Source organism: Rhineura floridana, chromosome 3 (assembly GCF_030035675.1).
Source record: "Rhineura floridana isolate rRhiFlo1 chromosome 3, rRhiFlo1.hap2, whole genome shotgun sequence".
Taxonomy (NCBI): Eukaryota; Metazoa; Chordata; class Lepidosauria; order Squamata; family Rhineuridae; genus Rhineura; species Rhineura floridana.
In genome coordinates, this window is record NC_084482.1 from 60,115,283 (window position 1) to 60,141,699 (window position 26,417).

Consider the following 26,417-nt stretch of genomic DNA (forward strand, 5'->3'; position numbering starts at 1 on the left):
GCAGGCCAAACTGGATGTCACATCAGAGATCCATGATTACGATTTCTTAATTTTTTAAAACTGATTTATTAGTCCCATGCAGTTGGGGAAACGACATGGGAGAAAAGGAGTTAAACATCTCCTTCCCCAGTGCCATTTCTACAATCTAAATCGCCCCCCCGAAGCTAGTTTTATTTATTTATAGGAACACTTATATTCCACCAACTCATAAAAAATCAAGGCAGTGTACAACCTATACAACAAAACATAAAATACCATAAAAATTCAAAATAATCATTAAATTGACTGGCTAATCCAGGGGTGGCCACTCTGTGGCTCTCCAGATGCTGCTGGACTACAGCTCCCATCATCCCTGACCATGAGCTGTGTTGGCTGAGACTGATGGGAGCTGTAGTTCAGCAGCATCTGGAGAGCCACAGAGTGGCCACTCAAAAAAGTTTAAACAGCTGCATAGGCAGCATTAAAAAAGTCTTCAGGAAACACTGCAAAGTAATAGTGAGGATGCCTACTGAATCTCTGCTGGAACAGTATTCTACAGCACGAGAGTGGCAACACTAAATGCCCAACTGCTAGTTAAGGCCAATCAGGCCTCTGCTACATGGAAGACAACTAACAGTGCTCCTCCAGGTGATCTCAATGATCGAGGTGGCATAAAGTGCTCAGACAGTGTTTAAGGTTAGTTGTAGAGTTTTGTATATTAACACAAGAGCCTTGAATCTTGCGTGGTAGCATATGGACAGCTAGAAGCAGAGGTGTTACATGCTGTTCATCGCCTGAACAGCAGTCTAGTCACTGCATTCTGTATTAGCTGGAGCTTCCAGACCAAGCCCAAAGGTAGCTCCTTACAGATCACTTTAAGCAATCCAATCTAGAGGTTTACCAATGCATGGACTAGTGGCCAGACTATCCCTATCCAAATATGACCAAAGCTATCATAACAGATGAAGCTGGTACAAGGCACTCCTAACCACAGAGGTTACTCAGGCCCCTAATGACAAAGATGCATCCAGCAGTACCCCCAAGCTACATACCTGCTCCTTCAAAGGGACTGCAACCCCATCCAGAACTGGCAATTTGCCTGTTTTCCAGACATGGGAACCACCTACTCACAGAGCCTCTGTCTTTTAGTGTATCTCCCCACAAAGCTGATAGACGGATGAGGTGCAATTTAGAACAGGAAACTAAAAGTGAGAAAAAGGTTAAACATCCCACCCAACTACCCAGTCTTCAAAGCAGCTGTGTGGGGATGCTAATAACTAAAAGCCCATGGGAGAACTTGATCAGATAACCCACATTATGGTTTGATCTTACTTTCCCAAAACAGCCTCCCAATCATACGCCAATATAAAGGTGCATACAAATTGGGTTACTTGTGTAAGTTTTTGGAATTAAAGAAACATAAACATAACCTTTTTATCTGCCTATTTATATTAGGAACTTTGGTAATTCTTGCCAAGGCTCCCAGTACAAGGCTGGCAATTTTTCTCTCTCCTCTGGGCAGTAGAAAGCAGCACAATAACTGGGTAAGCAACTTAATGAAACAGCAGCAAGTAACTAGTGGATTCTGTGTCCGCCATGGCAGCTGATTGGTCACAACATAGAAAAATAAGCTTGTTTATTTTAAACAAGAAGTTTATTTAAACAACAAGACGCTTTACTTGAAGGGAAAACTATCCAAGATCATATTTTTGTTTAGAGTAATTTACCCCTACTTAAAGACAGATTGCTCTACATGTAACAGCTACGTACAAAAAAGTTATAAAATCGTCCTTGGTTGTACAACGAAAAAAGAAAAACATTGAAATTATCCAATCAAATAAGGTATGCAAGGTTTTTGTTTTTCAACAATGAGAGCAAAATAACTTACTGGAATATAAAGATAAAAGTTAAAGGAGCATGCCACGGAGGAATGGGGCATTTTCACAGACCAGTTTGTTTTTACTACCCCATTGCCATATGATGTTGATCAAAACATACCATTGGCCATTTAGTTAAAAAAAATATGCATGTCTGTGCACATACACCAGTTACTTTATGTACAATAGAAGGAATAGGAAAAGAAATCAAAGGAGAGAGAAAGCTATACTGCAGTAGTCAAGATGTGGCTGAACTAAGTCTCGTTTTTCTAATTGTGAATGTGTTGTCTGTGGGAAAGGAAGTTTGGTTCTCTTTTAGTAGACTCCTCCTGTCTGCTGCTGGAACACGTCAATTGTATCTTCATCCTCCATTTCCAACTGCATTCAAAAGATTTAAAAATCAACTCAAAGTATGACAAATGACACAACCTGAACATTTTGGTATTTTTCATTACTTTTAAACAGAACTCTGTGGCGGTTAACACTAACTCTGCTAATGTAAATCTGGCAATTATTTTCCTATACCAAGCTTTTCTTTTTTACTTTTACCCAGTAAACTCAATAGGCCCAACTATACTAGAAAACAAGGTTCCTGTTATAAACTACTAAATTCTGTAGGACCTGCCAGAATGGATTGGATCCACAGAAGCACAAATGGAACATAGTTTGCACAATTGGCCATTCCCAGTTCAACCTCTCCAATACATCCTCTCCTGTGCCTCTCAAAAGCCATTCCTGAGGACCAAGAGACCCCCTCCCCAAATGGCACAGGATAAGGCACCGGGGGGGGGGGGGAGAGACAGCAGTAGGATGGAGAAATTGGCAGAATTCAGGAACAGCCATCTTGCACGAGCGGAAGTGCCATTCCACATACACAAGGTACCTTTCAATCCAAGCCAATAGGGATTGATTTCCAGAATTAATTACAGTAAACTTAGGTGTATTTTTTATAGTTATTACAAAAGAATCCTACTATTCATTTGTCACGATGGCAAATTCAAAACAATATTTTATTACTAGAGAGGGATAAAATTAAGAAGGCCAACACTACCAATGAAGGATAAGGTATTAGGATGGCAGAGGGAGAACTGGGTAAAGTTCATATAGTACTTTTAATATGCTACAAACTGCTTTGAGGACTTGATTGTCAAAAAATTAGAAATGAAGTCTAAAAATATAATTAGCAATTAAATATTCAATAGCGTTAGTTCTAAATCAGCATCATCTACCTACTATATCAACATTATGCATTAGATCTGGTATTAAATAATTTCATTGCTCAAATTTGTATTCTTGTTTTCCATTTTCACTCCAGCAGGAAGTTTAGCAGCTATTTTTACCTGTGCAGGTGTATCTGTTTCATTGATTGGCTGCCCATCAAACCGGAATCTGATTTGCCTCATTGACAAACCCTACATAAATAAAAAGAAAAATAAGCAACAGGCGAAGATACTATTCAGTTGAGTCAAACAGCTACCACACTATCCTACTTATTTTCCCATTATTGTGTCCTAGTTCTGCATTTACAAGAAGTGTACTAAATCTAATACTTAATAATGTCAATTTAAGTGTTATGTTTATCTAGTAAGGGTGTTCAGCAGTGCCCCGCTGGTAGCATTTAGGAGATGTTATAACATCAGATAAATCTTCAAGGCCAGAAGCAATGCTTTGGAACCACAGATTTAAGCAACTGGAAGTTAACCTTCATTTGGGGTGGCAAGTCTCAGAAGGACTGCAATCTTACCAGATATAGTTACTGGAAAGCTTGCTTTCCCTTTAACAGGAGTAACTCTCTCTGACTATTGTACTACATTTCAAATATCTGACCGAAACAGCTGTTTCTGCATTTACATATGAATTCTACAAGCACAATAAAACGATTTTTTAGTAAGAGTTAAAGGCTGCATATTAAATTTAAACTTGTCTTCTCACTTACGTCCACTTGTTTTCTCTGTTTCTTTTGGTTTATGCCATCATTCTGGATACTAGTAAGCTTCAACTACCAAAGCAGAAGGTAATGTTTGCCTGCCAAAAGGTTACTTGGGCTAGGTATCTTGAAACGTTATGCAACTGATCCTATTAGGCTGTACATCCTGAAGAATATGCATAATTTTTAGTATACCTTATTCTTTGGATATGTTTTTGTGACAATATGAATGTGAGTTAGTAACCTTATGTACAAGCATCGCTAGCTTTTGGGGTGGGTTAGATTTTATCTTTATTGTTTTTAGATTTTTAATGCCTACGTATTGTATGCCTATGTTGTATGTCGCCCAGAGTGGCTGGACAGCCAGACAGATGGGCGACTAATAAATTCAATAAATAAATATCTTGAAAGGGTGTGAATTGGTCCTTACTCGCAGCTAGTCCAGAGGAAAAATAGACTACCATGACTAAGCCCATACAAACCCAAACCATTCTGTGCCCAATTTAGCCCATTCTACTTTGCTCTGTACTTTTAAGGCTGCTATTAACTACCTGAACAGACACAATTAACCATGAGTAGAAATCCCTAACTCATAACATATTGTAATTCACCCCAATTATGTTACTTCCAGCTTCAGGATTTTCTTAGGCTGAAGCTCAGCCAGGTTTCTCACATGATCAGCATATTTTTAATGAACATTTTATACTGCTTTACATATATCGCTTAGAGGTTTTGTCCTGTAAAGCAGCACGTAAGTTTTGTCAGATAAATAAATAAATCGTATTTGAGGCTGGGAAGAGATTCTTATAGGGAAGACGGGATAATATGGATTTTAAAAAACACTGTCCCACATCCACTGTTCTCTCCAGCCAAAGTATGTAGTCACCAGGACTGTGCCCACCTTCTAATATGGCAGCACTGGATATACCTTTTTCCCCATTTGACCCACAAAAATCATTTTAGCCAAGCCATGCCTGCCCTACACCTGACATCCTGAACATAAAGTGTGGGGCAGGTACAGGTGTGGCTGGACTGAAAGGGGTTTTACAAAGCCCCATGCACAGCAATTTATAAATGTTGAAAATCAACTGATCGTCAGGGCTTGCAAAGTGCCATCCTTTCACTCAAACAGTTTGATTTCAAACTGCAGGGGCAAAAACAGGTCACCTGACATCACTGTGACATCAGGCGACTGACAGGTTGACAGCCCTGTCCACTTGCCAAACCTGGCCCACTGGGGTGGGGTGGGAAACAATGTTCCAGCCTGCTGGCCCACCCCTGCATGATGGGACTAAATTTCGTCTTCGACATCACACTGATGTACCTTGTAGCACCTCTGAAATACATTGCAAGTTGGGGACAATCTCAGCTATGGAATCCATCCTTGCTGTGCAGTGCTTCCAAGACACTTGTAAGGCTCAGCAAAACACAAAATAGCTCAATTTCTCCTTCCAAGCTCAGAAATAGAGAAACAGACAAGGGATTGTCCCTGCTGTCTCACTGTGCTTCTGAGGCACTGGAGCTAGTGCTTGCTATGGCAAGCATTACTTGTGGACCCCTGGCATTGTGCCATGCATCATAATGTACCTGCTTGATCTAATGGATCAGTGATCCTGCCTGATCATTTTCCTAAGTTCTTTCCTTGCCCAAGTGAAATACTACATCTCAGCCTCATAGTTTCTTACACTTTTAGTACTTAGGAATGTTTGCATATGGAATAGCTTTCTTTAGGGCAAGAGTTAAGTTGGAAAGCTGCCATGTTCCTGTTCCTCAACAATTCTATGAACATCTATTACACTGTGCTTAGAGTAGCCCCAGAATCACCAAGAGATTTTTTTCATCCAAAAATTATGCCTGACCATCAGTCTAAGTTATGACACAACCTACTGCAAAGGACAGAGCTAGCTTAGAAAGAGAAGTCACCTCTTCCACTATATGGTATAGCCATAGCACAATGTATAAGAAGGAACTGCAAGGCAAGTTCTTAGCTTGGCACAATCCCTTAGGATGAAACCTGTCCACAGCCCTTCAGTGGAAACCTGGTAGGACAGCTATTCCTCACAACTTGCAAGCACCACATTTAAATGTTGTAAATATAAGTGCTATGCCCTAACCACATTAATAAGTGGCAGTAAACTTCGGAGATTCCCTAAATGTTACCCTGACACGTACATGGCCCCGAAGTATTCAAATGCTTAATGCAAAGTATTAGTGATAACATTCCAATGTCACTTTGGAAATATGGAAATTATTCCCATTTTTACTTATTGGGACATGATAGTCTTAAGACTTTTAACCCAATGTGGAAGTATGCACCTTTTGTAGATTTATTTCCAAGCCGGAAAGGTGTGGGAAAACAGACCATAAGATGGACATGCTGCTTTACTGTCCCAAAACAAAACAAAACTCATTTCAATTCCAACAACAGGTATCACTTTGCTGCTATCTCAACTTACTATAATAAAATTACGCCAAACAAGATACAAAAACAAATACCATAAAAGTTAAGGTTACCTATCACCAGCATTAAAAGGTCTAGACATGCTTTCTCCTGGGGGCTTCTGCCTCCTTCATCAGACTGGAATCTTCAAAGAGGAACATAGCATTTTTCTTTTAAATAGGTGGGAGTCATGGAGCAAGCTGAACTGAGTTTTTATTGTATCACTTTCCCTTAAGAATGATGAAGATTATAGCAGGATGCACTTCCATTACACATACAATTTTACATGTTTATCATAGGGTTAATATGCTTTAGAAACGTATCAATAGGCATAAATATGCCTCAAAATGTTTGTTTGGATATTCATACAGCCTTCTCACCTGTCGCTCACAATAGGCTTTCATTAGTTTGCTAAGTGGTGTATGCCTTTTAATCTTAAATTGCACCACAGATCCATCTTGCCCTGCAACCTTCAGATTAATGTGGTCATTATTTTCAGTCTTCACTCCTTCCTGTAAGGGACAAAAGGCAGCATGAATTTAAAGGCAAGTAATCTGGAGTAATCTGGTAATGAGTCCTCAAATTCAATGTACATTATCACATCCTCAGTCTTGAAGACCTAGACCCTGAAGCTCTCCATTTGAAAACTACCATTCACTAGTAAGTGGTTCTAGTGAGTTGTTATCAAGTAACAATGGTCCATGGTAGACGGGTCAATAAGATCATTGCAACAATTCCATGCTTTTGTGTTTTGAATTAAACATACAAGCTCTCTTCATTTATCTACCACACAAGATTCACAACAATATATTGCAAGACTGGGATTAACAAACTTTATTAAGGTCATAATTCTACATACACCTACCTGGAAGTAAGCACCAGTGAACTCAATGGGGCTTACCTACCTAGGCATTCATAGGACTGCATGGTAAGTCACCCAGTAAAATCGACTAGCACTGTAAAACGCTGCACATTTATAAGACAAAGTCCTCCTGATTTTCTACAGGGGAAAAGAGTTTTAAAGGTTAAGGCAGCAGCAGCAGCATGCAGCTGTGAAGAGCACAATAGTTAATTTTATTCTTCTTAGGAAAGCTACAGCTATTCTAGGAGCTTTAGCTGCAAACCTGATAATTACCAATACTGTACCTCTCTTGCTTTATTTAAACTAAGCCAAGCATTAAGTTATTGTTCTAACGTATTTATGTACACAACTTTGAAGCACAGCACCCTAACACCTCTGTTCTTGTTTCATCCTGCTCCTTTCACATGATGAGCTCATAGAACTACTTCTCCTTTTAAAAAATAATTCCACCAGAAAACACACATTTACTGATGTAGTGGTTACAGTGTTATACTAACCCTGGATTTGAGTCCAGGGTTCAAACCCTCTCAGCCATGAAGCTCACTAGATACTCTTGGACCAGTTACTGTCTCTCAGTATAACCTACCTCACAGGGCTGTTATGAGGATGAGATGGGAAAGGCTGAGAACCTTGTACACCTTGAGTTCTTTGGAGGAAACATTGGATATAAATGTAATAAATAAAGAAAAGAGAAATACCTCTTAAAATTTGCTTATCTTCTCTCATTTAAAGGATTTTTAAAAAACAGTTTCAGTGAGTTCACAGGAAGCATGAAGGCCCCTTAAGACTGAGCTCTTGAACTTTTAACAAACTACACAATGGGAAGTAACTCTGCAGGCATATATACTATTTTCAAAACATATGTAGCAACTTCAAGTCTGTGGCTGGATAAGGCTACTACACACTATATTGTAAGCTATCCAGGGGTGGAGAGATGAATGGCATCATTTAACATAAGAATATCTCGTTTCAGGATACCACAAGACCAGAGTCTCATGGAACACCGAGCACCTGTACCAAATCCATGACTATGTCCATCCCATTAAGTTTATCTTAGGGAAAACTCCACACTGATGTTCCCTATGCTTACCTCCAATACACCTATTATTTGCCCATACACAAGCCATCACATCAGTACAGAATCCACATGACCCTCACACTACAGGGCTTTCCAGAGCGCCTAGAAAATACACACGACTCCACAACGCTGACCTCTCCCACAGCACAGCACTCACTCACACAGAGAGCAAACTCCATAAAAATCCTCGCCCCCTTTAAATAAAAAACTTCACTCGACCGACTTAAGCGGCGGCAGGAGACCCTGCAGAGTGCTAGAGAGGAAGGGTCTTTGGAGCAGCCAAGATTTTGGCGCCTCCAAAGTCGCATTTGAAACGAGATGTAAGAGGAAGGAAGAGGAGACGCCAGACCACCAGCGGGTCAATTGCCTCCGCGGGAAGAGGAGAGAGGGAGAGGGGTTGGTTACCTGCTGCCGGACTACTCAGCGCGTAGGGCGGCCGGGAAGGAAGCAACACAAAGAGGCCTTTCTAACAGCCCCACGCCCCGTCAACGGGGCTGCGGACGGCGCCCAACACATGAGGGACTAGCGCCTATTTCTTTTTCTTCTAAAGGGAGGAGGAAACAAAAAGGAGAGAGGCTGTTCCGCGGAAAGCGACACAACCATCCCTTCGTGGAGCAAAGAAAGCTCCCCATTATAGGGAAAAACGAATTCCTTGTCCCTCGAGAGGTCATCCCCTTTCCTCCCTCCCTCTGGAAGGAAATCGGATTAAGACCGGGGGGAGGGGAGGAAAATGGCGCGCAAGAACCGGCGCGGCAGAGCCAACGCTGCGCTCCCTCCTTCCCCTACATGCCGGTTTCCACTCCCTTTCCTACGCTCACCTTGGGCTTCTCGTCAGCCATGGCAAGTCAACGGGGGCCGGTCCGCTCCGAGCACCTCACAGCAAGTGGGGGGACGGAAAGGTGAAAAAGCGACCGCGACGGCCGAGACAGAAAGACTGGGGGAGGGGACGAGTGAGCGCGCACGCACTGTCGCGGGGCCGCGCCTCAGCCTGCGAGAGCGCGCACGTACTACCTTCCCCTCCCCCTTCAATCTCATCGCCATTGGGCCTTAGCCTGCGAGAGCGCGCAGCGTCGTTACATAACTCGGAAAAGAATGGCGAAGGGAGGGACAAGTATCCGTGCGTGCGCGCACCCAGGGGCGTCGTCCGCGCCCCTGCCCAACGTGCGCGCACCCCGCTGGGCGCAGCGAACATTGCTCTTGCTCGTGAAGAGAGTATTGTCTTTTCAAAATGGCCGCCGGGCCTGCAAGACAGCAGAGGTCTCCACCTAGCTAATTTGCCCTTTCATACAACTTATCATGCATCCAACAGAACGTATTAATTACATAGGTTTACTATATAGCACATCTCTTTGCCTTTTAATTGTTCCTATTAATTTGGTGAATGGACTAGCCACATCCTGGATTTCTATGCATAACCATTTTATCCCTGTCCAATTGGACATCACTATACTCCGCTTTCCCAGATATTAGCTGAAGTTCTCTTGTACCAACTCAAATATGTCTCATGTATCCCGCTAAATAAATTGTAAAGCATGCATAAAGTAAACCCTTGTTGCACTGATACTGAACTGTACCTAACTGCTAATTAAATGTTACAAAATAACAGATTTCCTTCTTATGTGGAAGCTGCACCTCTAAACTTTGCTAGTATTCACTGATTATTTATTTAACTTTTCAGAACAACTCACTTCGATCTGGGGAAATCAGATCAGAAAGGGAAATCAACTGATTCTGGAATAAGCCTACCATGGACATTTTAAGAAAGGGATATTTACATGTCCTCCAACATGAGCAACAGGTGAATTATGTTATCATAAGCTTGCTTTAAACTCACCACACGTGCAAAAAAATCCTTGTAGGACAAAGGCTTCCACTTTGATTCCTCAGGAATTTATTAAGACTCCTTGATGAGCAGATCAATAATGGCAGACAAGTTTTCCTGAAAGATAACTTCTTCACTATTGCTAATCTTCCTTGGATAGTGCAATTACAGGGAAATGTTGAGGGCATTCTTGTTTCACTTGGAGCCCAGCAGCAGGCCAATCAGTTCTCCATGTTGACTGACTGTGTGCTGTAAAATATATTAGATTGCTTTGCAATAATGTTCTATAGCATGTATGAAAGGGTTTCTTGGCTGGTGGGTTGTTGTGCAACTAGTTCTCGGTTAGTAAGCAGAAAACTTGAAAATCATCACAGTAATGGAATATCTATTTCAACTGCAACACCTGCTTTATTTAAAAATAAATTTCAAAACTATTTCTATTTTAAAGTTCCAACTGAAATTAATTACTACTACATGAATTCCCATGCACAAATAACACATAGCTCCCCATATATCAGCTTTGGACTTGCTATGGTTGTAGATAGATGAGATATCAAATTAAAAGAGCAGTTAGATTTGCAGTAACATGTTTTTTTTTGCCAATTTCCTGCCTTCCTTACAGCACCCCCCCCAAAAAGAAAGAAAAACCCCACATTCTTCAAAACTTCCATAGTTATGCTCTGTAAAATCCTTGACTATAGTATTTGAATCCAGCCTTTATTTTATTTATTATTACATTTAGGAGAAGATAAAGTGGGAAAGGGATATAGAAGTTATTACACTTAAGAAAAAATGTCTTAATTTATCAAAAGTCCTGAATATGTAAGATGGTGAATGCACAATAAAATGCAAAAATGTACACCTTTGACATCCAACATTTTTAATACTACAAACATCAGAATAGTCTGCTGTCATCCAACTGCTCTCATGTTATTGTTCCACACCAAGCATTACTACACATAGGATAAGCACAGGAACATTTGTTAGCAGAATAAAAATGTCAGAGAACAGACACTAAAAGGAACTAGGAAAGCCAGAGCCACACACTCAAGAGCATGCAAGTTCAATGCAATGAGATGCAAGTTCAAGTCCCACCATGGGAACTGGAGAAAAAAGGTTCTGTTCACCTTCTGCATGCTTGGCAGGCAATAGCAATATCAGAGGCAAAAAAATAACTCCTAGGACTCAAACCCATTGCATGTTCCTCAGAGCAGGTCCCTACACACTCAGCTACAGCAGTAGACAGGAGGCAGACAGCGTGGGTTAATTTGTCATCTCCCAGCTGTCACCTGCCTGGAGGGACACCTCAGAATTCACAAGTAGAACATCCCAGATTCAAATTCAAGATGTAACCACCCGCTGGGATGGGACATCCCCACACCACCACACCTGAGAGTGTCTCGTGCCATAGGCTGCAATCAAATATACGTCTACTCAAAGAGTGGTCGTCGGTGGCTCTGCTTCGGACTGGAAGGAGGTCTTGAGTGGAGTGCCACAGGGTTCTGTCCTGGGGCCGATACTCTTCAACATTTTTATCAATGACTTAGATGATGGGGTGGAGGGAAGCCTTATGAAGTTTGCGGATGATACGAAACTGGGAGGGATAGCTAACACAATGGAAGACAGGAATAAAATCCAAAGGGACCTGGATAGACTAGAAAATTGGGCTGAAATTAATAAAATGACATTCAATAAAGACAAATGCAGGATTCTGCATTTAGGCCACAAAAACAAAATGCACGGGTACAGGATGGGAAATACCCGGCTTAGCAGTAGTGCGTGTGAGGACCTTGGAATTGTAGTGGATCGCAAGTTGAACATGACCCAGCAGTGTGATGCTGCGGCAAAAAAGGCAAACGCGGTTTTGGGCTGCATAAACAGAGCTATAGTTTCCAGGTCGAGGGAAGTAATAGTCCCACTATATTCTGCATTGGTCAGACCTCATCTGGAATACTGCGTTCAGTTCTGGGTGCCTCATTTTAAGAAAGATATAGACAAGTTAGAGCGGGTTCAGAAGAGGGCGACGAGGATGATAGCCGGTATGGAGAACAAGTCTTATGAGGAAAGGTTGAAGGAACTTGGCATGTTCAGTCTGGTGAAGAGAAGGCTGAGGGGTGATATGATTGCACTCTTTAAGTACCTGAAGGGCTGTCACATAGATGAGGGTACAGATTTGTTCTCTGCTGCCCCAGAGGGTAGGACTAGGTCTAATGGTTTTAAGTTGCAGGAGCGTAGATTCAGATTGGATATTAGAAGGAACTTCTTGACAGTAAGGGCGGTTCGGCAATGGAACCGACTGCCTAGGGAGGTGGTGGGATCCCCTTCGCTGGATGTCTTCAAGCAGATCTGCGGGAGATGCTCTAGCTGTGGATTTCCTGCTGTGAGCAGGGGGTTGGACTCAATGGCCTACAAGGCCCCTTCCAACTCTATGATTCTACTCAGAAGTAAGCTCCATTGGGTTCAATGGGGCTTCTGGTAAGTGTGTGTTGGATTGCAGCCTTAGCAACTCAGCCATTTTTGCCCACCTCTCCTCCTGGAAACCTATGCTGTTTCACATGACAGGCCAGTTATAATCTCAGCAGGCCTCACTGTTCATCTTGCTCCCCACTACGAACTGACTGTATCATGGTAGCATTATCCATCCCATTTGTGTTCTCTGAGAGCAAACAGAGTAAAGTGGTCACTCACCAGGAACCCTGGTAGCAACAAGGTTCCAACAACCTCCAGTCTTTAAGTCTTCTGTCATCTGAAGTGAGATTGAACTAGGGTGAGAGGAAGGTATCCCCTAGCAACAAAGAAACTACACACATTATACAGTTAAAGAGTATATCAAATAATATCAGAGATGAAGTGCATTCTGAAAATCAAAGTACACATGTATGGGAGGGCTGCCAACCAGTTACCACAGCAGGTCTCCTCTGTCTTTGAAAGCTGTATAAAATATAGCAAAGTAACAAGTGCCCTCATAGCTCTATTTCCGTAGTAGGTACACCTTCACCTATTGTGTAACTGTCTGCCATGGAGCTTGCAAAGGTACAGGAGCCTATCTGGAACAAATAGGTTTAGCAACCCTAGAGGGAAAAAGTCGGAAGTCCTCTAGTCACTGCTCCTGGCCGTGGTGTGTTGCTGTGGAGAGCAAAAGGGGAGAGTGAATAACCAGTAACACTCAGCAAGTTGGAACACCAGGTCCCTGGATCTGGATGCATAGTAAGTGTCTGTGAGAAAGTGATAGAGTGGCGGCTCTTGAGTGCTCCTCAAGTGCCCTTGCATCAGCCTCTCCCTGCATCACAGGGTGTTGGGGAATGCAGTCACTGAGTAAATACTTACCTCTTCTCCTGTAGGAAGTGGCAAACATAAGAAAAGCCTTACCCTCCCAAAGTGGTTTACAAAAAATAATTCATTTCATGCACATAACAGGATAATTTAACTTTAGACATAGCAGGAACATTGTTTTTTTGAATGATTTACAGTATAATCTACATGCAATGCTTCCAGTCCAGGCCCCCCAATGAGCTTCCTTTTACCCATCTGCCTATGATCCATACTGCAGCTGTGCCTATCTACTAATGTTGTAATCCCTTTATATCTCCTCCACCCAGGCTCCACCTCCTGCTTTTTATGGTCCAATGTTTGTACTTGTTCTAATGACAGAAAGGTTTTGGAATATGAACAGCCCTCCCTTTCAGATATGGTTAATTAGACTACCTGGACTTTCTGTTTTTCCAAAGCCTTAGTTTCAAAGACTCTCATCTGGACGTGTCTCCAGGCATGATGGAGGGGTTATTTAGAAGAAACCAACCACAAGCTCACAGAAGCCCAGATTTGCATGTCATAACAAGCCAGAAACTGGCTTGTTTCAGGTTTGCTTCCTTCCCTGCACACCATGGTCAGGAATGGGGGAAGAGCAAAGCACTTGTGCACATTAAAATATACTTTATTTTAAACTATAGTTTAATGATGGGTATGAACTACACTGTTCTCGTTAACTTGCAAACTCAAAGGGCAAAAGAGACTATTGGTTACATTCAGACGGTTAGTTGATCTTAATTTCCATTAAAATAAATGGGACTTTCATTCGTGACTAACTTAAGTCTGGCAGTTCTACGTTTACTATGAGCCTGAATAAACTTCTCTGAGATGAAGACAAAATAAAAGCTTAATGAACTAACCTGTAGGCTGCTTTTAAATTTCTAGAGCCATATTTAAAATTATGACAGGTGTGTAACTGATTTTTCAGTCAGAAATGCCCGGCTAGTTCAGATTATGACCTTGTGTCAAAAATTCCAGGAAGCAACAAATAATTTGTAAAAGAAATGCCCTCAGCTATATTGCTCCTTACACAGATTCTTTTATTAATAGACTCAGCTCAGCAAAAGTAACATAAAAAGTGCATTGACAGATACAGTAGGGCCCCACTCATACGGTGGGTTCTGTTCCGGACCTGCACTGTAAAGCGGAAATCGCTGTAAAGCGAAACCCATCAACGATAATGGGACGCGTCACGCAAAAATGACATCAAAATGGCGTGCAATGGAAAAAAACTGCCGTAAAAACGGAACAAGCGCCTTAATGCGGGGACTTTCCCTAATTGAAAGCCGCCGCATTAGCGAATTGCTGTAAAGCGGGGCCCTACTGTAAATCAAATGCCTTTGGAAGCTCACAAAAAAGGCATCTCCTGTGATAATCACCTGCTGTTTTGTCCCAGCAGCTTGAAATGAGAGCTATACTACCTTTGAACATGGAGGTTTCATGGTTTATTATGGCCTTTGATAGACCTATCTTCCATTAATTTGTGTAATGCTTTTTTAAAAAACTCCTAAACTAAACTCTTGGCTATTATAATAGGTTCCATTAGTTAATTATGTACTGTGTGACGAATTAATTACTTTGGACATGCCTGAATCTTCTTGTTCTGTGCCTTCAAGCTGATCACTACTTATGGTGACCCTATGAATTAGCGACCTCCAATAGCATCTGTCGTGAACCACCCTGTTCAGATCTTGTAAGTTCAGGTCTGTGGCTTCCTTTATGGAATCAATCCATCTCTTGTTTGGCCTTCCTCTTTTTCTACTCCCTTGTTTCTCCCAGCATTATTGTCTTTTCTAGGGAATCATGCCTTCTCATTATGTGTCCAAAGTATGATAACTTCAGTTTCATCATTTTAACTTCTAGTGATAGTTCTGGTTTAATTTGTTCTAACACCCAATTGTCTTTTTTAGCGGTCCATGGTATGCTCAAAGCTCTCCTCCAACACCATATTTCAAATGAGATGATTCTTCTCTTATCCACTTTTTTCACTGTCCAACTTCAACATCCATTCATACAGATCGGGAATACCATGGTCTGAATGAGTCTGACTTTACTGTTCAGTGATACATCTTTGCATTTGAGGATCTTTTCTAGTTCTCTCAGCAGCCCTCCCCAGTCCTAGCTTTCTTCTGATTTCTTGACTATTGTCTCCATTTTGGTTAATGACTGTGCCAAGGTATTGATAATCCTCATTGTCAATTTTAAAGTTACATATTCTGTTCTCATTACTTTAGTCTTCTTGACGTTCAGCTGTAGTCCTGCATTTGTGCTTTCCTGTTTAACTTTTATCAACATTCGTTTCAGATCATTATTGATTTCTGCTAGTAGTATATCGTCTGCATATCTTAAATTATTGATATGTCTCCCTCCATTTTTCACACCACCTTCATCTTATTCCAATCCCGCTTTCTGTATATGTTCTACATATAGATTAAACAAATAGGGTGATAAAATACACCCCTGTCTCGCACCCTTTCTGATGGGAACCAGTCGGTTTCTCCATGTTCTGTCCTTGTCTAGAGTATAGGTTGCGCATCAGAACAATCAGATGCTGAGTCACCCCCATTTCTTTTAAAGCATTCCATAGTTTTTCATGATCTACATAATCAAAGGCTTTGCTGTAATCTATAAAGCACAGGGTGATTTTCTTCTGAAATTCCTTGGTCTGTTCCATTATCCAACGTATGTTTGCGATATGATCTCTGGTGCATCTTTCCTTTCTGAATCCAGCTTGGATGTCTGGCATTTCTCACTCCATATATGGTAACAGGCTTTATTGTAGAATCTTGAGCATTACTTTACTTGCATGGGATATTAAGGCAATAGCTCAATTATTGCATTCCCTGGGATCCCCTTTCTTCGGAATTGAGATGTATATTGAATGCTTCCAGTTTGTGGCCCATTGTTTTATTTTCCATATTTCTTGACAATTTTTTGTCAAAATTTGGACAGATTCAGTCTCAGTAGCTTGTAGCAACTCTACTGGTATGCCATCTGTTCCTGGTGACTTGTTTCCAGAGCTTGGAAAAGTTACTTTTTTTGAACTACAACTCCCATCAGCCCAATCCAGTGGCTATGCTGGCCAGGGCTGATGGAGTTGTAGTTCAAAAAAGTAACTTTTCCAAGCTCTGCTTGTTTCTTCCAAGTATTTTAAGAGCTGCTTTCACCCCACATTCTAAAATTTCTGGTTCTTCATCATATGGTTCCTCCATGAATGAATCTGTCATCCTGGCATCTCCTTTATAGAGTTCTTCAGTGTATTGCTTCCATCTTCCTTTTATTTCATCTCAGTCAGTCAGTGTGTTTCCCTGTTGATTATTCAACATCCCTACCCTTGATTTAAATTTCCCTTTAATTTCTGTAATCTTTTGGAATAGGGCTCTTGTTCTTCCCTTTTTGTTGTCCTCTTCTATTTCTATACAATAATTATTGTAACAGTTTTTTGTCCCTATGTACTATTGGTTTTATTGTTGCATTTAGGGTTCTAACCGTGTGTCTATCTCCTCTTGCTTTTGCTTTCCTTCTCTCTTTAACCATTTTAAGATTTTCTTCAGTCACCCATTGAGGTCTTTCTCTCTTTTTAACTAGAGGTATTTTTTTTTGCATTCTGTTAATGTCTCTGACTTCACTCCATAGTTCTTCTGGTTCTCTGTCAACTAAGTTTAAAGCCTCAAATCGGTTCCTTATTTGATCTTTATATGCTTCTGGGATGTTATTTAAATTGTATTTTGGCATTATGATTGCTCTGTTCTTCTTCTTTAGCTTTACTCTGATTTTTGATATGACTAGTTCATGATCTGTACCACAGTCTGCTCCTGGTCTTGCTTTCGCAGAAAGCATGGGACTTCTCCATCTTCTGCTACCAATTATATAATCAATTTGAGTCCTATAATTAACCATTTGGTGATGTCCACGTGTACAGTCATCTTTTCGGTTGCTCAAAAGATGTATTTGCAAGAAACAAATTAATGGCTTCACGGAATTCAATAAATCTTTCTCCTGCTTCATTTCCATTTCCTAAGCCCCATTTTCACACAATTCCTAGGTCTTCTCTGTTCAATACAGCGACTAGTACATAGGGACAAAGAGAACTATTACAATAGTTACTGTATAGAAATAGAAGAGGACAACAAAAAGGGTAGAACAAGAGCCCTGTTCCAAAAGATTAGAGAAATGAAAGGGAAATTTAAACCAAGAGTAGGAATGTTGAATAATCCACAGGGGAACACACTGACTGAAATAAAAGGAAGATGGAAGCAATACACTGAAGAACTCTATAAAAGAGATTCCAGGATGGAGGAACCATATGATGAAGAACCAGAAATTGACCCTGCCCTTAGGAAGGTTCAAGATAGTACCCCTTCTCCAGAGCCTCGGTCCAAAGATGACCTATTTCAAGGCTTTCGGTTTTCTTATAACAGCAGGATGTGCTTCCCTCATAGTAGGTCAGGGAGGGGGATCCAGGTGGCTCCCATTAGTACCATAGAGGGCAGAGGGAGATACGGTGTGGGGGGACAGCGATGTTATCGGGTGAGAGGGATATGCAACAGGACGTTGGTTGCCCCCAAGCTGTCTCCCCACTCAAATAACCTGGATAGCCACGGTGTCAGTCCCCCTGGGTTGAAATTGCTGCTCATGAATGCCAGGTTGGTGAATGGTAAAACAACGGCCATTCAGGACTTGATCCTGGATGAGCACGCCGACCTGGCCTGTATTACTGAGACCTGGTTGGATGAAGCTGGGGGGGGTGTAATCTCTCTCAGCTCTGCCCATCAGATTTCTCGGTGCAGCAGCAGGCGAGACCTGGGGGGCGGGGAGGAAGCGTTGCAGTGATCTACCGAGATACCATCTCCCTGACCAGGTGTCCTGTCCTGCAGTGTTCTGGATTCGAGTGTGTGTATTTGAAGCTGAGCGGCCAGGACAGAATAGGGATTTTGTTGGTGTACCGCCCACCCCGCTGCTCCTGAGCTAACCGGGGTGGTCTCGGGGTTGTTGTTGGAGTCCCCGCAGCTTGTGGTGCTGGGGAACTTCAACATCCAAGCTGAGGCCGCCCTGTCAGGAGTGGCTCAGGACTTCATGGCCTCCATGACAACCATGGGTCTGTCTCAAGTAGTAACTGGTCCCACTCATGCTGCTGGTCACACTTTGGATCTTGTTTTCTGTGTGGAGAAGGATGATGGTGATCTTGGTGTGGAGGATCTTTTTTTGGCTCCTTTGTCATGGACAGATCACTACCTGGTTGGGTTTAGACTCACTAGGACTCAGAACCTCTGCAAGGGTGGGGGACCGATTAGGATGGTCTGCCCCTGGAGCCTGATGGACCCAGATAGGTTCCTGAGGACTCTTGGGGATTTTCCTGCCACCTTGGCAGGCGATCCTGTCAAAGCCCTGGTTGACCTCTGGAATGAGGAAATGGCCAGGGCAGTGGACACGATCGCTCCTGAGCATCTCCTCTCACGTAGTGGAGCCAAACCTGCCCCTTGGTTCACCAAGGAGCTGGCAGTGATGAAGCAAATAAGACAGAGACTAGAGCGACGCTGGCGGAAGACTCGGAGCGAGTATGACCGAACACGGGCTACAGCCTATTTGAAGGCTTACTCCGTGGCAGTACGGACAGCAAAGAATTTTTTTTTCTCTGCTGCCATTGCATCTGCGGGGAGTCGTTCAGCGGAGCTGTTTCAAGTGGTTAGGGGTCTTTTACATTCGGACCGCTGAGAGGATAATATACACTACTCAACAACCCGCTGTCAAGAGTTTGCACAACATTTTGCGGGTAAAGTCGCTCAGATTCACTCTGACTTAGATGCTAGGATTGATACAGTCTCAGGGGATGTAACTTTGGCACCTGCCTGTCCAATATTGATGGATTCTTTTCAATTTGTGCAGCCTAAGGATGTGGACAGGATCCTTGGAGAGGTGAGAGCCATCACATGTCTGCTGGACCCTTGCCCTTCCTGGCTTATAAAAAAGGCCAGAGAGGGACTGGCTGAGTGGGTGAAAGGAGTGGTCAACGCCTCCTTACAACAAGGCAGAATTCCAAGGTGCCTAAAGGAGGCAGTTGTGAGACCTTTATTGAAAAAACCCTCCCTGGACCCCTTAAACATGGATAACTACCGGCCAGTGTCCAATATTCCATTTTTGAGTAAGGTAATAGAGCGTGTGGTGGCCTCCCAGCTCCAGAGATTCCTGGATGAAATGGAGTATCTCGATCCATTTCAATCTGGTTTCAGGCCTGGGTATGGGACGGAGACGGCTTTGGTCGCCTTGGTGGATGACCTACGCAGAGAACTGGACAGGGGGAGTGTGTCCCTGTTGGTTCTGCTGGACCTCTCAGTGGCTTTCGATACCATCGACCATGGTATCCTCCTGGACCGCCTAGCTGGGATGGGACTTGGGAACGCTGTTTTGCAGTGGCTCCGGTCATTCCTGGAGGGGCAAACCCAGAAGGTGGTATTGGGGGACTCATGTTCGACTCCTTGGCCGTTGGCCTGTGGAGTCCCTCAGGGTTCAGTTTTGTCTCCTATGTTATTTAACATCTACATGAAACCGCTGGGAGAGGTTGTTCGGGCGTTTGGAGTTTGGTGCCACCAGTATGCTGATGACACCCAACTCTATTTCTCCTTTCCACCTTCTTCCAAGGAAGCTGTCTTGGTTTTAAACTGGTGTCTGTCATCAGTGGTGGATTGGATGAGGATGAACAAATTGAGGCTTAATCCAGACAAGACAGAGGTGGTCCTGGTCAGTCGTAAGGGAGATCAGGGAATAGGGATACAGCCTGTGCTGGATGGGGTTATACTCCCCCTGAAGACACAGGTCCGTAGTTTGGGTGTCCTCCTGGACTCAGCTTTAAATTTGGATTCCCAGGTTTCTGCAGCGGCCAGGAGGGCTTTTGCACATTTGAGATTAGTGCGCCAACTGCGCCCGTTCCTTGACCTGTCCGATCTGGCCACGGTGACACATGCCTTAGTCACATCCCGTTTAGATTACTGTAACGCGCTCTACGTGGGGCTGCCTCTGAAGACTGCTCGGAAACTTCAGCTGGTACAACGTGCTGCAGCCAGAATGTTAACTGGGGCTGATTACAGGGACCATACAACTCCCCTGTTAAAAAAGCTCCACTGGCTGCCAGTTTGTTTCCGGACACAATTCAAAGTGCTGGTGCTGACCTATAAAGCCCTACACAGCTTGGGTCCAGGCTATTTGTCAGACCGCATCGCCCTCTATGTGCCTGTCCAGGCCCTGAGATCCTCAGGAGAGGCCCTTCTTTCAATACCTTCATCCGCACAAGTACAACTAGTGAGGATACGAGATAGGGCCTTCTCGGTGGCTGCCCCTAGGCTTTGGAATTCCCTACCTAAGGAGATAAGAATGGCCTCTTCCCTGCAGTCCTTTTGTCAACAGGTAAAAACTTTCTTATTTCAGCAAGCCTTTGATTCTGAAGGTGGCTAAGGATAGGCCCAAAAGGAGGTTATATTGTTCTGGCTTGTTTATTTTTTAATTATTCTGATTTTATGAGTATAGTTTTTAATTATCTGAAACAGTTTAATGCTATTTTAAATTAGAGTTCATTTTTTAATTATATCTGTCTATATTTATTTATGTATGTATTATATGCTTTTAACTTTGGTAGGTTTTAATTGTATCTGTTTTTTATGTGGAAGCCGCCGTGAGTTCCAATTTGGAAAAACGGCGGGGTATAAATAAAGTTAATAATAATAATAATAAATTTTAGAATGCGAGGTGAAAGCTGCTCTTAAAATACTTGGAAGAAACAAATCACCAGGAACAGATGGCATACCAACAGAGTTGCTACAAGCTACTGAGACTGAATCAGTCCAAATTTTGAGTAAAAATCTGTCAAGAAATATAGAAAACTAAACAATGGCCCACAGACTGGAAGCATTCCGTATACATCCCAATTCCAAAGAAAGGGGATTCCAGGGAATGCAGTAATTATCAAACTATTGCCTTAATATCCCATGCAAGTAAAGTAATGCTCAAGATTCTACAACAAAGGCTCTTGCCATATATGGAGCGAGAAATGCCAGACGTCCAAGCTGGAATTAGAAAGGGAAGAGGTACCAGAGATCATATCGCAAACATACGTTGGATAATGGAACAGACCAAGGAATTTCAGAAGAAAATCACCCTGTGCTTTATAGAGTACAGCAAAGCCTTTGACTGTGTAGATCATGAAAAACTATGGAATGCTTTAATGGGGGTGTCACAGCATCTGATTGTCCTGATGTGCAACCTATACTCTGGACAAGAGGCTACTGTAAGGACAATATGGAGAAACCGAAAGGGTGTGAGACAGGAGTGTATTTTATCTCCCTGTTTATTTAATGTGTACGCAGAACATATCATACGGAAAGCAGGATTGGACCAAGATAAAGGAGGTGTGAAAATTGGAGGGAGGAATATGAATAATTTAAGAAACGCGGACAATACCATACTACTAGCAGAAACCAGTAATGATTTGAAACAAATGCTGCTAAAAGTTCAAGAAGAAAGCACAAAAGCAGGACTTCAGCTGAACGTCAAAAAAACTAAAGTAATGACAACAGAAGATTTATGCAACTTTACAGCTGACAATGAGGACATTGAACTTGTCAAGGATTATCAATACCTCAGCACAATCATTAACCAAAATGGAGACAATAGTCAAGAAATCAGAAGAAGGCTAGGACTGGGGAGGGCAGCTGTGAGAGAACTAGAAAAGTTCCTCAAATGTAAAGATGTATCACTGAACACTAAAGTCAGGATCATTCAGACCGTGTTATTTCCAATCTCTATGTACGGATGTGAGAGTTGGACAGCGAAAAAAGCTGTTAAGAGAAAAATCAACTCGTTTGAAATGTGGTGTTGGAGAAGAGCTTTGTGTATACCACGGACTGCAAAAAAGACAAATAATTGGGTGCTAGAACAAATTAAACCAGAACTGTCACTAGAAGCTAAAATGATGAAACTGAGGTTACCATACTTTGGGCACATAATGAGAAGACATGATTCATTAGTAAAGTTAATAATGCTTGGAAAAACAGAAGGAAGTAGAAAAAGAGGAAGGCCAAACAAGAGATGGATTGATTCCATAAAGGAAGCCACAGACCTGAACTTACAAGATCTGAACAGGGTGGTTCATGGCAGATGCTGTTGGAGGTCACAGATTTATAGGGTCGCCATAAGTCGTAGCCAATTTGGAGGCAGATAAGAAAGAACAAACTGTTCTGGCAGCGCTTCTTATAAAGCAACCAACACAACTGCAAACAGTCAAGTAGCCCCACCCCACGGTGCTATCTCAACCACTTACATAGTTTCCCGCCAAGTCAACCCCTTCCCCCCCCCCATCTGAATCAGCGTCGAGCACAGCAGGGTGTCTTAAACCCAAACCCTTCCCAGCTTCCTCTCCTTTGGAAGACGGTACTATAAGGAGCAACCAGACAGAATCGGGTTTTAGGGGTTTGAAGACAGCTTTTAAATCACACAGGCAGTTTGGAAGACAGCCCACAGAGGCGGGGAAGCAAACATGCCTATTCGGGGAGGAGGAACGTAGATTTATTAATGAGAGTTACACAGGTAGATAGACCAGCGGGGTGCTTTCGACGTGTTTTTTTTTTTGACCCCGGGTGGGAGAGAGTCACACAGAAAATAATGGAGAAATCTGAGGGGTTAGGCATGCCTGTGATTGGGCAGCGTGTCCTCCCCTCCCCTCTAAAAAAATAGGTTAATAGCAAAGGCAGGAGTTCTTGGTTTTTCTGACTGAGTTCTTATTTTGGATAAAAATTGTGAAAAAAATTTAAAAGATTGTATTCAATTAAATCCTTCTCAGAGTAGACATCTTGAAATGAATGAACCTGTTAGGCTGCGCTCTAGTCAGACGTATGATCCATTGGGTTCAATGGGACTTACTCCCAGGTAAGTGGTAATGGATTGCAGCCTTAGTCATGTTTATCGAGTTCTCTGGATCTGCTCTGAGAAGGACTATCACTGAATACCACCCAAAGAGTTTTCAAACACGTTTGCATGCAAGTCGATGGAGTACTGAGCTTCTGCACTAGATTTTGCCTCGGAGGATCTGCGGGGATAATTTAAATAGGCTAACGTTTGCTGCACCCCATGTTTAGTTTGGAGAGATTTTTGGATAGAAACCTAAGCCTGAATCGGCTCCAAGTTCAACCTGCGGATTACCTTGCAGGATTATTATTAGCCCCTTTCCCTCAGCTATGGGGATAACGGACTATATTGATATATATGACCTGTTGACATTTGCAGAACTTTTTTTAATTACTGTTTTTAATTCATTCCTCCCCCACCCTGAAATAATCCCTGAGCTAAGAACAGGATGAATAATCCCCAAATTTGTTACTACTTTATACTAGGGATCGGGGACACGCTACTAACCAATTACAACTGTTCCAAACGTTTCTCTAATGTTCTATGGGCAGCTCTCACTTCCGCTCCGAGGAGGAAAAGGTATAAAGGAGCCACGAAGTTCGCGCTCTGTTCGTAAACGTTCAACAGATACAATTTCTACAATTTCCTATCTCTAGGGGTGGAGAAGGGGAAAGCGGGGTCCTGGCGTTCGCATGCTCGCGGCTGCGTGTGAAGCACGACTATTGGCTGGGAATGCCCGGCCTCGGTAGAGAGCTGAGGAAGCGCCTGCTGCAGGAGAGCAGGGAGCGAGTTGCGGGAGTTTGTGCCTTGCTTGGCTGGGTGACATGGAGGAGCTGGACGTGGAACCTATGGTTACAGTGCGTTATCGTGATCCTTCTCTCTGGTTTTTTCTTCGGGGGGACCGCAACAGTCAGAAACGCGGGGGCGGGAGTCTGGCTGCCGCTTGCTGTCAGAATTGAAGACCTTGATTTGGTTTTCCACTGAAAGATTTTACCACAAAAGATTATATTAAGATTAACCGAAATCAGGAATTCGATGTTGGCCTAAGCAAACCTCTTTCACCACCTCAGCTGCAAAGTGAGCAGAGACAATAAGGCAACAGGACGAGCCAAAGTTTGTTTTATTATTTTTTATCCCGCCTTTTTTCTGCTTAAGGCAGTATCCATAGTTTTCCCTTTCCTGTTTTTATCCTCAGAGTTATAACAACCCTGTGAGGTAGATTTGGCTAGGAGGTAGTATGATGGACGGCCCAACATCGCTCACTGAGCTTCGTGGCTGAAGAGGGAGCGGTCTCCCCGTTACTAGCCTGATGCTAACTACTACACCACACGAGTTTGCTATTATTTATTTTATCAGTTTTAAAGATTTATACTTCACATTTTCATCCGCTTATCTCCAAGGAAGCACTTAACAAACTAAAAATACAAACAAGCAAACGAAGTCCAAACTGGTGGGCCGCTGTCCAGAGTGGGCCTTCTTTCAGGTCTGTAGTCTGAGGACAACTGGCAGCTGGGGTGTTGGTTTTGGAAGGGAGAGGAGAAGCAAGCTCTCTGCAGTGGCTTCTTCTCTAGCCAATGAATGGGGTCAAGCTGGTTCTCTGGGGAGGCTGGGAGCGCAATCTCCCAGTAGTGTTTGGCCTCCTGGCCAGTGGCAGAGGCTAAGAGTGTTGTTCCCCACAGTAACCCAGCAGCATCTAGAGGCCACAACTCCCGTCATCCCTGGCCATTGGCCATGCTGGATGAGACTGATGGGGATGTGGTATCCAAGAACATTTAGAGGGCCACAGATTCCCATTCCTGCCCTACCACCTGCACTCTACAAGGCAATGTGATATGCAAAGTTTTACATTACATAGATCTCTTCAGATTGGATGAAAGAAACAAAAACACGTTTCTGTGGAGCGACACAGCATTAAGCTTTGTCTGCAGTTTGTTCGTTCATTCGATTTATGTATTAGATTTCAACTTTTAAGTTGTACTGCTAGAAAATTTCCTTGATGAATTGGGTTAGAATTGTGCTTTGTGCAAATGGTCTCAAAATCTTTGTAGCTACAGGATAGGGTTGCCAGGTCGGAACCATCCAAAAACCTGAGAAAATGGGGGTGGGCCCTGGTGATGTCACAGGGGTGGGCCCTGGAGATGTCACAGGGTGGGCCCTAGTGACATCACGGGGCGGGCCCTAGTGACATCATTAAACATGATACATTGTATCAACCACAGTTGCTTGGAGCATACCATTCAAAAAAATTTCTCTGGAGATTAAAATAGAAATCTTACCTAAAATAGGGTGTTCCTAGGTCCATCTGAAGTGACAAGGTCATTCTTTCTCACAAGCTTATGGTGATGCAAAATGGAAATGGACTGCCTTCAAGTTGATCCCAGATAGGGTCTTCATGGTAAGCAGTATTCAGACAGAGGTGGTTTACTATTGCCTTCCTCTGAGTCTGAGAGGCAGTGACTGCCCAAGGTCACCCAGTGAGCTTCATGGCTGTGTGGGGATTCGAACCCTGGTCTGCCAGGTCACAGTTCAACGCCTTTAGGGAACATTTAATCTAGCTTACTTGCTTCTGGCAAGAAGGGTTTACGTACGCTCAGGCCAGGCCATTATTGGAAGAAAGGAGCTTAGTGTTGCAGAGATGTTAGATGGGAGCACAGATGGATGCCCCTGAAGGCAGCAACTGTAAGCATGTTTATTAAGGAACTAAGCCCCATAGAACTCAATAGGAGTTACTTCTGAGTAGATATGGTTGCAGCCATGTTAAGGACAAGGGAGGGCATTCTAGGCAAAACAGAGAAATAATTGGGTGTCAGAACAAATTAAACCAGAACCATCACTAGAAGCTAAAATGATGAAACTGGGGTTATCATACTTTGGACACATCATGAGAAGACATGATTCACTAGAAAAGACAATAATGCTGGGAAAAACTAAGAGATGGATTGATTCCATAAAGGAAGCCACAGACCTGAACTTAGAAGAACTGAACAGGGTGGTTCATGACAGATGCTGTTGGTCACTAATTCATAGGGTCGCCATAAGTCATAATTGACTTGAAGGCACATAACAATTTCTTTTAATATAAAACTACCTATGCTTGTGACTGGACCCTGTTGGTCATTTTAATGACAGCAGCATACTCTCATGGGTGGTGGTGGTTGGTATTTATGTGGAATCAATCAGTCAGCTTTATAACTGTTATTCCGACGCTACTGAACAGTGTGCAACTCAT

General features: G+C 42.8%; 2 protein-coding genes across 4 annotated transcripts in view; one reads left to right on the top strand and one right to left on the bottom strand.

The window, feature by feature from the left end:
- Positions 1-1,611: 1,611 nt before the first annotated feature.
- Positions 1,612-9,207, bottom strand: SUMO2 (small ubiquitin like modifier 2). The gene is made up of 4 exons (XM_061616134.1): positions 8,982-9,207; positions 6,604-6,735; positions 3,197-3,268; positions 1,612-2,234 (listed from the first exon to the last, which is right to left on the bottom strand). The coding sequence occupies exons 1-4, from the start codon at positions 9,000-9,002 to the stop codon at positions 2,172-2,174; spliced, it is 288 nt and encodes a 95-aa protein (XP_061472118.1). The 5' UTR covers positions 9,003-9,207; the 3' UTR covers positions 1,612-2,171.
- A 13,432-nt stretch (positions 9,208-22,639) lies between these two features.
- NUP85 (nucleoporin 85) overlaps positions 22,640-26,417 on the top strand; it is a 32,139-nt gene continuing 28,361 nt past the window's right edge. The window contains exon 1 of one of the 3 annotated variants that reach the window (XM_061616137.1): positions 22,640-22,714. Coding sequence is in view for 2 of the 3 variants with exons in the window: in XM_061616135.1 (XP_061472119.1) it covers positions 24,013-24,045 (33 nt within the window). In the remaining variant the exon portion in view is untranslated. Of the gene's footprint in view, positions 22,715-22,742; positions 22,871-23,794; positions 24,046-26,417 lie in introns of those variants that run through there. The other 2 variants (XM_061616136.1, XM_061616135.1) reach the window with 2 other exon arrangements.